At 30.9% G+C, this 13,329-nt stretch overlaps 3 protein-coding genes across 3 annotated transcripts; 2 read left to right on the top strand and 1 right to left on the bottom strand.

Annotated features, from left to right (window-relative positions):
• Positions 1 to 2,149: 2,149 nt before the first annotated feature.
• Positions 2,150 to 2,710, top strand: LOC109816281 (histone H4). The gene has a single exon (XM_020381219.3). It carries the CDS (start codon positions 2,219 to 2,221, stop codon positions 2,528 to 2,530), a length of 312 nt encoding a protein of 103 aa, XP_020236808.1. The 5' UTR covers positions 2,150 to 2,218; the 3' UTR covers positions 2,531 to 2,710.
• Positions 2,711 to 3,705: 995 nt separating this feature from the next.
• On the top strand, positions 3,706 to 9,329 carry LOC109816289 (calmodulin-binding receptor-like cytoplasmic kinase 2). Its single transcript, XM_020381236.3, has 6 exons — positions 3,706 to 5,125; positions 5,343 to 5,587; positions 5,781 to 5,946; positions 6,746 to 6,835; positions 6,982 to 7,277; positions 8,755 to 9,329. Exons 1-6 carry the CDS (start codon positions 4,864 to 4,866, stop codon positions 9,088 to 9,090), a joined length of 1,395 nt encoding a protein of 464 aa, XP_020236825.1. The 5' UTR covers positions 3,706 to 4,863; the 3' UTR covers positions 9,091 to 9,329.
• Positions 9,330 to 10,037: 708 nt separating this feature from the next.
• On the bottom strand, positions 10,038 to 11,575 carry LOC109816268 (uncharacterized). Its single transcript, XM_020381202.3, has one exon. It carries the CDS (start codon positions 11,183 to 11,185, stop codon positions 10,265 to 10,267), a length of 921 nt encoding a protein of 306 aa, XP_020236791.1. The 5' UTR covers positions 11,186 to 11,575; the 3' UTR covers positions 10,038 to 10,264.
• Positions 11,576 to 13,329: the final 1,754 nt, after the last annotated feature.

Raw genomic sequence — 13,329 nt, 5'->3', positions numbered from 1 at the left:
TTTACATAGTATATTATAAGGACAAAAATGGGAAAAAAATAGTACAAGGACCGTAAAAAAATAATAAGAACTAAAATAAAAAAGAAAAATTTTAAAAGTATTATTTTTTTAAAAATTAATGGGATTAAAATTTAAAAAACAGTATATTATATTAACAAAAAAAATATTTAAGTCGTTAAAAAATTATTTTATTAATTGATTGTATGAAATAATTAAATATATTAGATGAAAATCATGAAAATTGTTTTTTAAATTATTTATTTAATTTAACGTATTTTAATTTTTTTTTTTTTTATAAAGACATACTCATTGTATCTAAGTGAATAATGTTTTTGATACAAGAGAGCTTTTAAAAGAATGATTATCTATAATTATTAATAAAGAAAATAAATTTTTAAGTAATATCTTTCATCTTTATTTTTGTTAGATTTTTTTGTCCATTTATAAATACATAATTCTTTAAGGATAAAGGATAAAATGGAGAAAAAATATATATATAATATAATTATCTGTGTATTTTGACCATTCTAATATATAGTAAAATTATAAAATGATTATATAAATTTTGTTCTAGTTAATTTTTTATTTTAAATAATTAATTATTTACGATAAAATGGAAAACTAAAAAAGTTGTTTATACTTGATTTTGTATTTAAACTAGTCGATTGGGTAGGATAAAATGAGAAAAGTGAAAATTTGTTTTTAATTATAAATTTTCAGTTTTTTCTTATTATTAAAAAATTGTTGATCAAAATAAGTTTAATATTGATATCAAATGACATGTAACATGACTAAATGTGTTTACCATCTAAATTGGATTTGTTCTCTTAACTACAATGTCTAGTGTGGATATCTTATATAGCACGATATTTAATCTTTATTTTTGAAGATTATATGGAAGAGTTTAAAAATAAATGTTAAAAATTGAACTTAAGTGTATTATTAGTGTAGTTGAATTTGACAAAATTAAAGAATAATCCATGAATTTGTATCCCATTTTTATTAAGCATCTAACTAAATCCAAAGTTTGGGTAGTTTAAAGAATAATCCATGAATTTGTATCCCATTTGTTTTAACTAGATTTAAGTAAAGTTTTTTTCATAATAATAAAAGTTAGTTTTGATTTGAAAGATACGATCATTTGTCTTAAATCTGTTCCATGTTACAAAATACAAACACTATATGTATGTGAGTTAAGATTTTACTCTCATACATCATATTTTTACAAGTAAATAAATTAATTATTTCAACAGTTTAATAATTTAAATAATAAAGTTAGAATTACACAATTTACTAAAAAAAATGACGACTTAAGTTCATCACGTGTGACTTAAATTTCTTAATTTTACATGATAATTTTCCTCTCATATTTTACCATCTTATTATTTTTTTATTTCGTAATTTTACACATTTTTGTCCAATTCTCAAATGCTTATTAAATGGAAAAAAAAACTAAGTGATTTTATGTCACCCATGAATTAACATTACATATACATAGTTAGATTAAGTTTGTTTTAAAAAATGTTTACTTAAAAAATAAAATAATTTTAAAAAAATGGTGTGAAAGTACAATACTAATGATAATGTTTACGAACTCATTTAAAATTAATGTCATGATGAATATTTAGAAATCCATATTTACAAAAATAGATATTTTCATATTAAAATTCCATGCGATTTTATCGTGGATTTTGTTTACATTTCCCTCTTTAAGCAAATACCGAAAAATCGATAACTCATTAAAATCTATAAATTATCATAATAAAAAAAAGATAAACCCCAAATTTTATATATATATAAAAGTTAATTTAATTAATTAATTTTTTTTCGTCGATAATTCACGTATAAAAATTTATTCCCATTATTATTCTACCTTTATTTTCGGAAAGCCACTACGAAACAAAAACGATAAAGGAAGCATGTGCTCACGAGACAAATCACGATCCGTGGCTTCTTCCCACAATTCAATCCAACCGTCCAAAAAATCCCAATGAACGCTCAAGAACGCTCAAGAACGCCCCACAGACCTGGCCACGGATCGCAAACGAAAAGCGTCGATTCCCATCCCCTCCAACGGCCACGATGCAACGAAACCCCTCGCGATTCATACCCGCACTCTTCCCGCTCCAAATAAATAAATAGCCACTCCTCTCCCTCTCCCCCTCACCAAAAACCCTAATCCCCCAATTGAAAGGAAAATCCCCAATTCTGGTTGACGATGTCTGGTCGCGGCAAGGGAGGCAAGGGTTTGGGGAAGGGAGGCGCGAAGAGGCATCGGAAGGTGCTCCGCGACAACATTCAGGGAATCACGAAGCCCGCCATTCGGAGGTTGGCGAGAAGAGGCGGCGTTAAGAGAATCAGCGGTTTGATCTACGAGGAGACTCGCGGCGTGCTTAAGATCTTCCTCGAGAACGTCATTCGCGACGCTGTTACCTACACCGAGCACGCCAGGAGGAAGACCGTCACCGCCATGGACGTCGTTTACGCGCTCAAGAGGCAGGGAAGGACTCTCTACGGCTTCGGGGGCTAGCCTTGGGCCTATTGGGCCTCTTGGGGGTGTAAATGGGAGGGCTTTGTGTTTTCTGTTGCCTACTTGGATTATTATCTTCTTGGTAATGCAATGTTTGTTTTAATTTTACCCTAATTGTGTTGTAGTGACCTTCAATTTAAGTGGGATTTAGTTAATGGTAACTTTAAATGTTTCTGATTCCTTTTTGGCACTTTGGGTTCTTAATGTTGGTATTAATTGATTTTTCTTTTCACCTTTTTCCCCCATTTAGTTAATTGTAACGAGTGAGACTTGCCAATGGATTCATGAATATTCCGACAAGTTAAAGTGAAACCAAAGTTCGGTGACTAGTTTGGAATACATAAGATCTTATTTAGACAGAGTTATTGCTAAACATAGTTTTAGTTGAGTTATGCTCCAATGTGACATAGGGTTTAGGGTGTATTTGAAAATTGGTTGAGTTCAATTTATTTGAACTTGAGATAAAAGTTATGTTCATGAGTATTTTTAACCTTTTCTACATTTGAATATGTGTTTTTTAATGTATCCTTTCCATTGATAAAACCCATATTTATCCTTTTATTTATACTTAAGAAATAAATATATTAGTGGTGTAAAAAAAAGAAAAATATTAATTATAAATTATTATAATAAATCATTTTTAACATAAGCTTAATTAAAATATTAAATAATTATAAATTGTTATAGTATTAGTATTTTAGTTTGTGTATTACATAGGTTAAATATTTATTTTTATATAATTATAATTCATAATATATTTTAAAGACTATAGAATATGTTAATATTAAATCATAATAAATAAATATTTTGAATATAAATTATATTTTATGTAGCTAATAATTTAAATTGTGATATAAATTATTTTTAAATTGAACCAGATGAATAATTAAGAAAATTAAATATACAAATGGAAATAAAAAGAAAAGAGTAGTTTAAGTCTTTATGCTCATTGAGAGATTTGTTTTTATTAGTTGCGAGAGGCGTATGAAATGTACTTCTCAACCAGGAGTGGAATTTCAGAATCTTTATACAAGAGAATTAAAAGAGTAAATGTTTCACTGTCTAACTTAAGAATTCTAAATTATAAGAATAATTTTAATAAAATCATAATAAATAAGAATAATATTAAAATATAATTAATATATTTAATATTTGAATAATTAATATTTTAAGATAAATTAAAATATAAAAACAGTTAAATATAAAAAAGAAATACTCAAAATTTATTCTAAAGATTATTTATTAAATGGGATCCACAAATACAATACCCGCACATGTGTAATAATGATGCAAACCAAGTTTGACTTCTATACCATACACAATAACTGATATTGCCCCACACCATTTATTTCCCTTTCAAGATAATATATATTCGGAAATTATTAATTACATAAATTTATAATACAGTGACTTTATAAAATTGATTTTATGAAAAGAGGTAGAATGTAATTATCATTTGACTCTTTATTTTATTTTTGACATAAAGTTTGATCTTATTAACAAGTGTTTCATCCTTACTTGGATTGAATCGGAATAAGATGGTTTAAGATTTTGCAAATAGGATGGAATACTCAATCATGTCTTTCTTCCATAAGAAGATAGGACATAATAAAAGTGTCAAAATCACTTATTGATAATAATCGATTAATTGGACACAACAACAACTGTTGGGCTTATTATATGGTATTTATTTGAGGAGATATTTTATGAGGTTATTACACAAATATACTCCACAATGATGAGATATTGTCTGCTTTAAGCTTTAGTTCTCACAATTTTACTTTTGATCATCACCTAAAAAGCCTTTCAATCATTGAAGTATGTTTATGCTATATATGTTATTATTTTTTATCATATCTTATCGATGTTAGACTTGTTTGTATTCCAACAATAGATATTGCTTTTGTTTTAATTAAGAAAATAAGGCTTGGGGTTAAGGCCGGCCAAGGTGCTATTTTTTTATTCTCTACTATCCAACTCCAGTGAGATATTGACATGGTAACACATGAAACAAAAACAAAAACAAAAACATTGACCTGGTTTTATTTTATTTTTGAACTCATCCTTTGACATGGTTGGATGATGGCTAGAATATTGGTGTGACTTTGACTTTTAAAATGTTAACTTGAAAAGGCAAAGCTACTAGTGCTGGCAACTTATGTTCATTGGACTGATACAAAACGTGAATGAAGAAAAGGTCTGAGACAAATAAATTATAAGGCAAGAAAAATTAGAAAATAACACATGAGAAGAAAGCATATGAGACCTTCCCTTTTTTATATTTTAGGCATAAGAAATGATCTGGTGTTTGAATAGCTTTGGCATATCTCCAAATGAAGAAAACACCATCCCCCAAATTGCATCAATCTAGCCAAAGAAAAAAACCGAATGCTAATCTTCAACTTGTTGGTGCAATCAATGACACAAGGAGGCACAATCCTAAGACTAATTCCGCACTGAAATCTTTGAAGCATGCTGTCAAGAAATGTGCAGCTGCTTTTTCATTGTTTCTCTCTGGCAAAAGAAAGACAGCCTCAAATGATGTTGGAAATGATGAGAGGAAGAATACATCCAAAGTCAAAGGGGTGGTATCATGTAAGTATGTATGATGAAAATGAAAAATTCTTTTGCTTTTTGTGTGATTTGAAGTGTTTGGGTTGTGGTTGTTCATGGTCAATTCTTTATGTTAACTGAGGTTCAGATCATGGGAAGGTTTTGTGGCAAATCACTTCAGCATGAGGTACATGATGCTTTTGTAGTATTCTTCCAAGTGAGATTTTCTAAAATTGGGTATTTGTATCATAATTTGCAGCATCAACAGATTTATCATCAGAAGGTAACACCAAGAATTCTTCAAAATGGAAGTTTTCTTATTCCTACGCATCATCTAGCACTGCAAGTGGACAGCTTGGAATCGGCAACTTCTCCTTTGAAGAGATTTACAAGTCAACAGCAAAATTCTCTCCAGATAATGAAATTGGGCAAGGTGGATTTGGAACCGTCTACAAGGGAAAGCTTAATGATGGAACTCTTGTTGCTGTGAAACGTGCCAAGAAGGTATAGGATAATTTTCATCTTTTGATTGTTTCCTATCTCTAGAACTTGTTCAATTGTGCTGAAGATGGTGAAAATGAAGCATGTTCATCAGTTACCACATAGGTTACTAGATGGACATCTTTTATTACCCCCACATTTGTTCTTTTTTTGCTTTGGGGATTTGTGTAATGTGATGTAGTGAATTTTCTTGCAGGATGTGATACGCAATCACTTACACGAGTTCAAGAATGAAATATACACCTTGTCGCAAATTGAGCACCGGAATCTTGTGAGGTTGTATGGATATTTGGAGCATGGAGATGAGAAAATTATTGTTGTTGAATATGTTGGTAATGGTAACCTTCGAGAACATCTAGATGGTAAGTCCTGGTTTGTCAGCCATCTATCATGTGAAGAAGTGAATTCTTTAGATTTTACACAGAGCTGAATGTAAATGTATGATCATAATCTGGAATCTTCTAAGTTTAGGAGCAAGGCCTAATTTTACATAACTCAAGGAAGATGAGGTAATAGTTGTAGGAAGAAAGTGAAAGATCAAGAAATCAATTCAAATTGCTCAAACACAAGTAGCTGAAAGACTAGGATAAACTAGACAGGAAAAGAAATGCAGTGTAGAGATCCACGACGAAATTAGGAACACATCTACATTAGTCATATATAATATTTCACTCATATGTTGCCAGATTCAGAAATCACACAATCTGAAGATTAAAGCAGTATAAGTTCGAACTTTTCTCCATTATTCTTGTATTCATAAGACATCCAACTCTTTTCATCTGAAACTTTTCACAATGTTTTTGTTGGAATACATTCGAAGTCTTATATCTTTAGAACAAGGGGAGGAACATAGATTTATAAACACATAAATATTTTCATTGGTACAAAGCCTTCTTAGTGATGACCAAAAATAAAATCATAAAAGCTTAAGTCCAAAATGAATATCATACCAATTTGGAGACTTGTGAGTGAGAACCTCCCGTGCACAAACAGTCTACAGTTTTTACTCACATTATGTTGGGTGGCGTGTAGGTTCCTGATATACCAAAATAGACCATTGCAGTGTGTATATTATTCAATAATGCAATATTCAGATACAGTTGATTTATAGTATATGACAGTGGTGACTGGTGAACTAAAAATAGTCAATTATTAATGCAGGTATTCGAGGAGAAGGACTAGAAATTGGAGAGCGTTTAGACATAGCAATTGATGTAGCTCACGCAATAACTTACCTTCATATGTACACAGGTGTGTGCATATAACTAAATTAGGATGGACCAAATCTGTCACAACGTATTTGAATTCTGTATAGTTGAAATGTATCTAATTGAAGTCTCAGGGAAGGGTATTTGCAATATTTGTTCAAGTAACCTCACTATGTCTTGTATTGACAGATAATCCAATTATCCATAGAGACATCAAAGCATCAAACATCTTAATCAGTGAGAACCTAAAGGCCAAAGTGGCAGATTTTGGTTTTGCACGGTTGTCTGATGATCCTACTGCAACCCATATTTCAACTCAAGTTAAAGGGACAGCAGGATACATGGATCCTGAGTATCTTAGAACATATCAACTCACTGAAAAGAGTGATGTTTATTCTTTTGGTGTATTGCTTGTCGAAATGATGACAGGAAGACATCCAATAGAATCAAAGAGACCCCTTGATGAGAGAGTGACAATCAGATGGGTATGTATATTGATTCTCCCAAATTCCACCTTAGAGTAAATGAGCACATCACTTTAGAATAAGCTGCAATTATTTCAATTGTTTATGAAAACCAACTAAATTTCAATCAAAATTCAGAAATCATGATGTGAATTTTTGACAGGCAAAGCCCTCCAATTAAAAAGGGTATAAGATAGATACCCATTAGTTAGGTTAGTTGGTTGAAGAAATTAGGTATGTGGCCTATAAATAAGAGGGGAGGTGGCCAGAGAGATCATCTTGTCATTTGTGAGAGAATTGGAGCTTTTGGGCATTGAGAGGTTGTTAGGAACCTAGATTAGAAAATAGAAGAAAGAAAAGAAAGATTTTTCTTGATTAAAAAGAAGCAGAGAATTGGAGTGATAACTCTCCTCCAAGGGTTTGCTATTCACAAAGAATTTCTCCTTTCAAGAGCTAATGCTAAATCTACAAATGAACAAATCTAAATGAATTTCCTCCTATTTATTTATGTCACTATAACTAACTAATATTCTAACTATTCTAACTAAATCAGTAACTCCCCTATCCCCAAAATCCTAATAGAGGTGCTGACCTCAAAGTTCTATAAGTTAGGCTCTGTATTCAAGGGAGAAATCCCTTATTCTTTCTAAGTAGATACCAGATTTCTATTGGTGTATATATGAGGAAAAATAGGAGATGTAGAGGATTATTACCTGACTTAGTCGTAACTGTTTGAAATAGAATTTTAGCTAATTGGTTATTGTTAGTTAATTCATAGTGTTCGGAATTAAATAGTCATATGTATAGTAGGAAAGATATCTCATGAGTAATCTGAGAGATTAGGATACTTTCTATACTTTCTATTATTGCCTAATCTAGTTTGTCACCATTTTGGTACAAAATTGGGGGCGTTAGTTTTTCATCAATAGTACTTCATCTTCGGGTTCTTACTGATCTAATTGTTATAAATTTTGTGCAGTGTCCAAGTTATTCTAAAGCATGCACAATTGCACATACACATATTGCATTATTTCAAGAAAAACCATCGGACCAGCTGATTGACATTCCCCTTTAGTTTTGAAAGATGTAGTCATAATAACATTTTGATAGGTTAACATTTTAAACTTGTATTTATTAAGTCTATAATAAAGTCCTAGATCATAGAAAAATAAATATACTGGAAAGAGAAGTCAAATTCAATTTCTCTGTTCAAAGAAAATTTGGCTGGAAGATATATCAGCACTTTTGCTGAATCAAGTGTCAAAATTAGATCCATACTGTCCTCCTTGCTAAATGGAGTCAACTTTGATCATGATTTCCACGGCTCTTTGGTTAATTTTGTGAGAATAAATTAGTTAGGAAGATAATAAAGTAATCAGTTGCATGACATACTTTTTCTCTCGTATTTTATAATGATGATACGACAATGAAACTGGTAGAGGGTACACTCCAAAGGATGGTTGAATAGATTAGATCAACATAATTTGCATGTATGCAGGCAATGAATATGCTCAAACAAGGGGATGCTGTATTTGCCATGGACCCTAGACTTAGAAGAAATCCAGCCTCCATTAAAGCAGTAAAGAAGGTTCTCAAGCTAGCTCTTCAATGCGTTGCGCCTTTGAAACAATCAAGGCCACCTATGAAGAATTGTGCAGAGGTTCTGTGGGAAATCCGTAAAATTTTTAGGGATGAGGTGAATTCTGATCATCCTCCCCTTCTTTCTCACCATTCTGAAAATTTTCCTCAAAGAGAGAAGAATAAGCATATGACATTTGGTATTGAAGAAGATGACAACCATAAATTTGTGTCTGTACCTAACATTCATTCATAAAATTTGTTCATTGTTTGTTCGGACTGTCAACACCTTGTTAGTTTTGGTGAATGCCAGATTGGCCTCAATATGATTGTAGTTTTGGTGCCCTTATGATATAGATTCTATTCATTTGTATTAGGTCTTTGATTGATGCAATGAGGTTTAAACTGTTTAATGCAACTTATATTATATGCAGCAATCTAACTACAAGGGAGGAAAGGTGGCTGAAACTAAAGAGTTTTTTTTATCCGTATGAATTTAACTTGTTGAGAATCTTAGATATCATCTTTCTCTCTTTGTGGTCTAGCATAGATAGAAATAGTGAAATATCTTCTTACCTCTTTTGACATGCTTGAAATTGTAAGTGGTAATACTCTCCCAATGTATGCATTCTACTTGTGATAATTTTGAATGCCAGCTAAAAGTTTATCATTATGAATAATTTTGTGGGTTTGATTAGTAGGTAGCACGAGTGTGAGAATGATTGGTTGAGCGTTACAAGTCACATTTTTAATGTTGGATAATATTAATATATGATATCAAGGGACATGTTATGATTCTTAAGATAATATCTACCATTCTACATAAAGAAAGCTTAGCAAGGGTATATTTAAAATAAATTTTTCAAAGTTAGAAAATATTTTGCTCTTCCCTTTCAAACGATGTTGTTATTGTAAGTTGACAATGATCATTTCATCAAATGAATGAAAGATATATTTATTTCAACAAATTTAATTGCGAGATAATTATGCAATCAGACATGAGAAGAAATAGTAGAGAAGTTAATTGGAAAGTGTATATTGCCACCAATCGACTACACTTGTTACAAACATTCTACCTGATAGAGAACAATAGAACACTAGAAATCCATGATCATGAAAAATGAACAGAAATACTTGGATTAGCTGAAAAATGTCATTTTCATTACTATCTACTCGCAGCAATGGCTCAGAAAAATGAATAGGTTGCATGCAACATAAAATAGCATTAAAATAGATTAAAAAAATCTCCCTGCGAATATCAATCACTGTATCCCGATTCCAATAACCAGGTCTTCCAATTACTTTGCAAAAGCAATATTGACTTCACAATAGAAACAATGCATCCACCAGTATAAAAAATTAAACTAACTTTACAATTACAATCTTGCTACATTTTGGCCTCAACTATCATACACTTGGACTGGTTTCTATCACTCAATTTTGTAGGCATAAAGAACGAGGCAGAACTCAAAGGTGGCAATATTCATAGTTGAATACAAGCCAACACTGCCATCATCACTTTCACAACCTTCCACAGCACTGCCATCTTTCTCAGTCTCAGGTTCTGGAGGCCCTGGCTTGAAGATGAAAAGGCCAGGCCCTGACTCTGACCCACTAAACAACCAATCATGCACATCCCAAAACACTTGCACAGGTTGCTTGTTAACCATCACAGTTTGGTTCCCTCTGAACTTCCACTGCAAGTTCTTGACATGAATCAACACAATACCATCTATGCTAATCCACATCTCAGGGTCACTAGGCCCCGCAGTGAAGCTGTCCACAACAATTTCATTATCTTTTCTCTTCTCATCAAACCGTGCCTTGGTAGGGAAACTTTTCTTGGCGAACACGTTTTCTTTTTTGATCAATAACATGCCATCAACAAGTGCAGGCCTAGATTTTGTTCTCTTGTAAGCCTTCTTCTTGTAATCTCCCAACAACAACACAACCTCTTCATCAGACACAAGGGCTACATAGAAGTCGCTGCTCGGCTCGGGGCTGCCGGCGAATCTAGCCGACCGGAGATCCCAATAGAGCTCAACATGGTTGCCATCAACCTCAAAGGTTTTGTACCCTTTTTTGCTCCAAAAGTGCCAAGGCTTCACGTCAATCTTGCATGTATATTGCACCTCACCTCCTACACTATCAACCGTGATGTGCAAGGAATGGTTCATGAGGTTTTTGCTCCATAACACCGATATGTTTCGCCAAAACCCCGCAACATTGGCTTGGTAGAAACATGTCACGGTGCTTTGTGCAACTTTGCATGGCAAAGGCTCCTCCGTGGTTTTCTCATTAAAAGATGAAGGCACCGGTTGTGCCCTTATGGAGCGATGGAACGCCATCATTTTGTCTCAAGTTTTCTAAAGGAATCAAATTTTAACCACCCTTTCGTGGCATCAAAGGAAAGAAAGAAAAAATTTCATGTTGGTTGCCTCACCTTGGATGGTTCATTTTTTATGTGGGAAATGAATGGAACTATAGATGACCCTTTGGAGAAGCAATGAGGAATTAGTGGAAGGATTCAAAGATTGAAAAAGGAAGAGATATAGTTGGTGCTATGACTGATGATGAGGTTTGACGGCAATGTGAACCTGAAATGGTGATGGTGATGTCATTTCAAATTCAAAGGAAATATGATGTTTGGCTGAGTTTTTGGGCTGAGAAAGAGAAAGAGAAAGGGGAGAATGTTTTGTGTTTTGTTCCTTTGGAGAAAAAGTCTCCATCCAGAGGCTAGAAACAGGATGTGCCCGAAAGACAAGGAATAGAAGGAATGTCTAATCTATTGAACCATGTTTTTCACAAAGTTTCTTCCAACTGTTACAGTTGGAGACAAAAATGGAAGATTACTTAAGTTAAATCATATGGTTAGTCAACGTACTATTGTTTAAATATGACTTATTAAAATTTAATTGTTATCGCATCGTTCTAATACCATGACATGTCATTTACTGTATTATATAATCAAATTTATTGTTTTCAAAGTCTAGGGCTGAATCTTGACGTAGTGTTGAAGTTATTACCATTCCACTTAATGGTCATTTTCTAAAAATGTGGAAACTTATTATTTTCAAATTTTCTAAATCTTTTGTTTGGCAATCGATGAATAAAAAAAAGGAAAGAAAATCAGACAAGAGGGAAAATTTTGGAATTTGAATTGAAAAGAGAATAAAAGATATTTTGTTTTGAAAATTTGTTTTTAAAAGTAAATTTGTATTTTTTGAGAAAGATTTTATTTTCACCAAATAAAAAAAAATGTAAAGATATTTTAATCTTCTCTATTTGTGTTATTTTTCGGTGAATTAGAGGATCTTTAGTTTGATACTAAAGACTAATTCCATAATGAAACTTATTTAAGGAATTGACAAATTTGACTTCTCTAAAATGAAAAAAAATTACTTTAAAAAATAAAGTGTAATAATAACTATTGATTAAAAAAATAAATAATAGATATTATAATTAATTTTAATTTTTATTATACATATATTTGATTTTATTATAATTTTTATCATTAATTTTTTAACTAATAATTATTATTAAATTTTATTTTCTAAAGTGTACCTTTCATTTTAGAAGAATCAAATTCAGAATTAACATATGTTAACAAATACTTTTATATATACACAAATAAGAAATTGAATCATGATTATATATTTAAGCAATAAAATTATTTATTAATCATGTCACATTTTATTAATTCATTCAATTCTAATTATATTATGAATGTGTGTTCCATAAATAATTTTTTAATTATTATGTTCCATAGAAGCATATGAGTGCTAAAATTAAAGTATGTGAAAATAAATCTTTATATTAATAGTAGTCTAAGGAAATACATATCCTATACAATCGAGGATTTTTTTTTTAATTTTACATAAACTTTTTTTTTTGTTGTTGTTATTATTACACTTTTTTTTTCAATTTACTTTTTAGGGTAAATATCAAATTAAGAGTTTTAGTATGATCAGTTGTCTAAAAGTAATAAATTTAAAACAAATAATCTTTATAACTTTCTATTTACTGTAAATTTAAATATTTAAATATATGATTGAGATGTAGAATAATTTGTCACATAATTTGTTACTCTTTTAATTTAACATTTTTAAGTGTATTATTATCGTCATTCTAATATTTTTTTTTATTTATTTGTCGTTTGCAATCCCTCACTAAAGGATTGTGTTAATTCTTAACCAAATATTAGAATTTGATTTTCGGTTTAATATATAGTTATAATCGTAGGTATTATTTTACCAATCAACTTAATGAAAAAAAATTATACTTCTTTATCAAATTATAAAAATTATAATCTTATCTAATATGTCATTTTGTCTGCCCAAATTGTGCGATCCTTAATAAATCTTTCGAACATAGTGTTGATCATATAGATTTAAACAAAATATTAATATAAAGTTTTAAATATAACTATTGATATCAAGGTTACATAATAACAAGAATTTTGTCGCTAACAATAATAGTTTTATTTAGCTTTAAC

This window comes from Cajanus cajan, chromosome 9, assembly GCF_000230855.2.
Source record: "Cajanus cajan strain Asha chromosome 9, NIPB_CcT2T_4, whole genome shotgun sequence".
Taxonomy (NCBI): domain Eukaryota; kingdom Viridiplantae; phylum Streptophyta; class Magnoliopsida; order Fabales; family Fabaceae; genus Cajanus; species Cajanus cajan.
The sequence above is the reverse complement of the archived record's forward strand: the minus strand, read 5'-3'. Positions and strand labels throughout refer to the sequence as shown.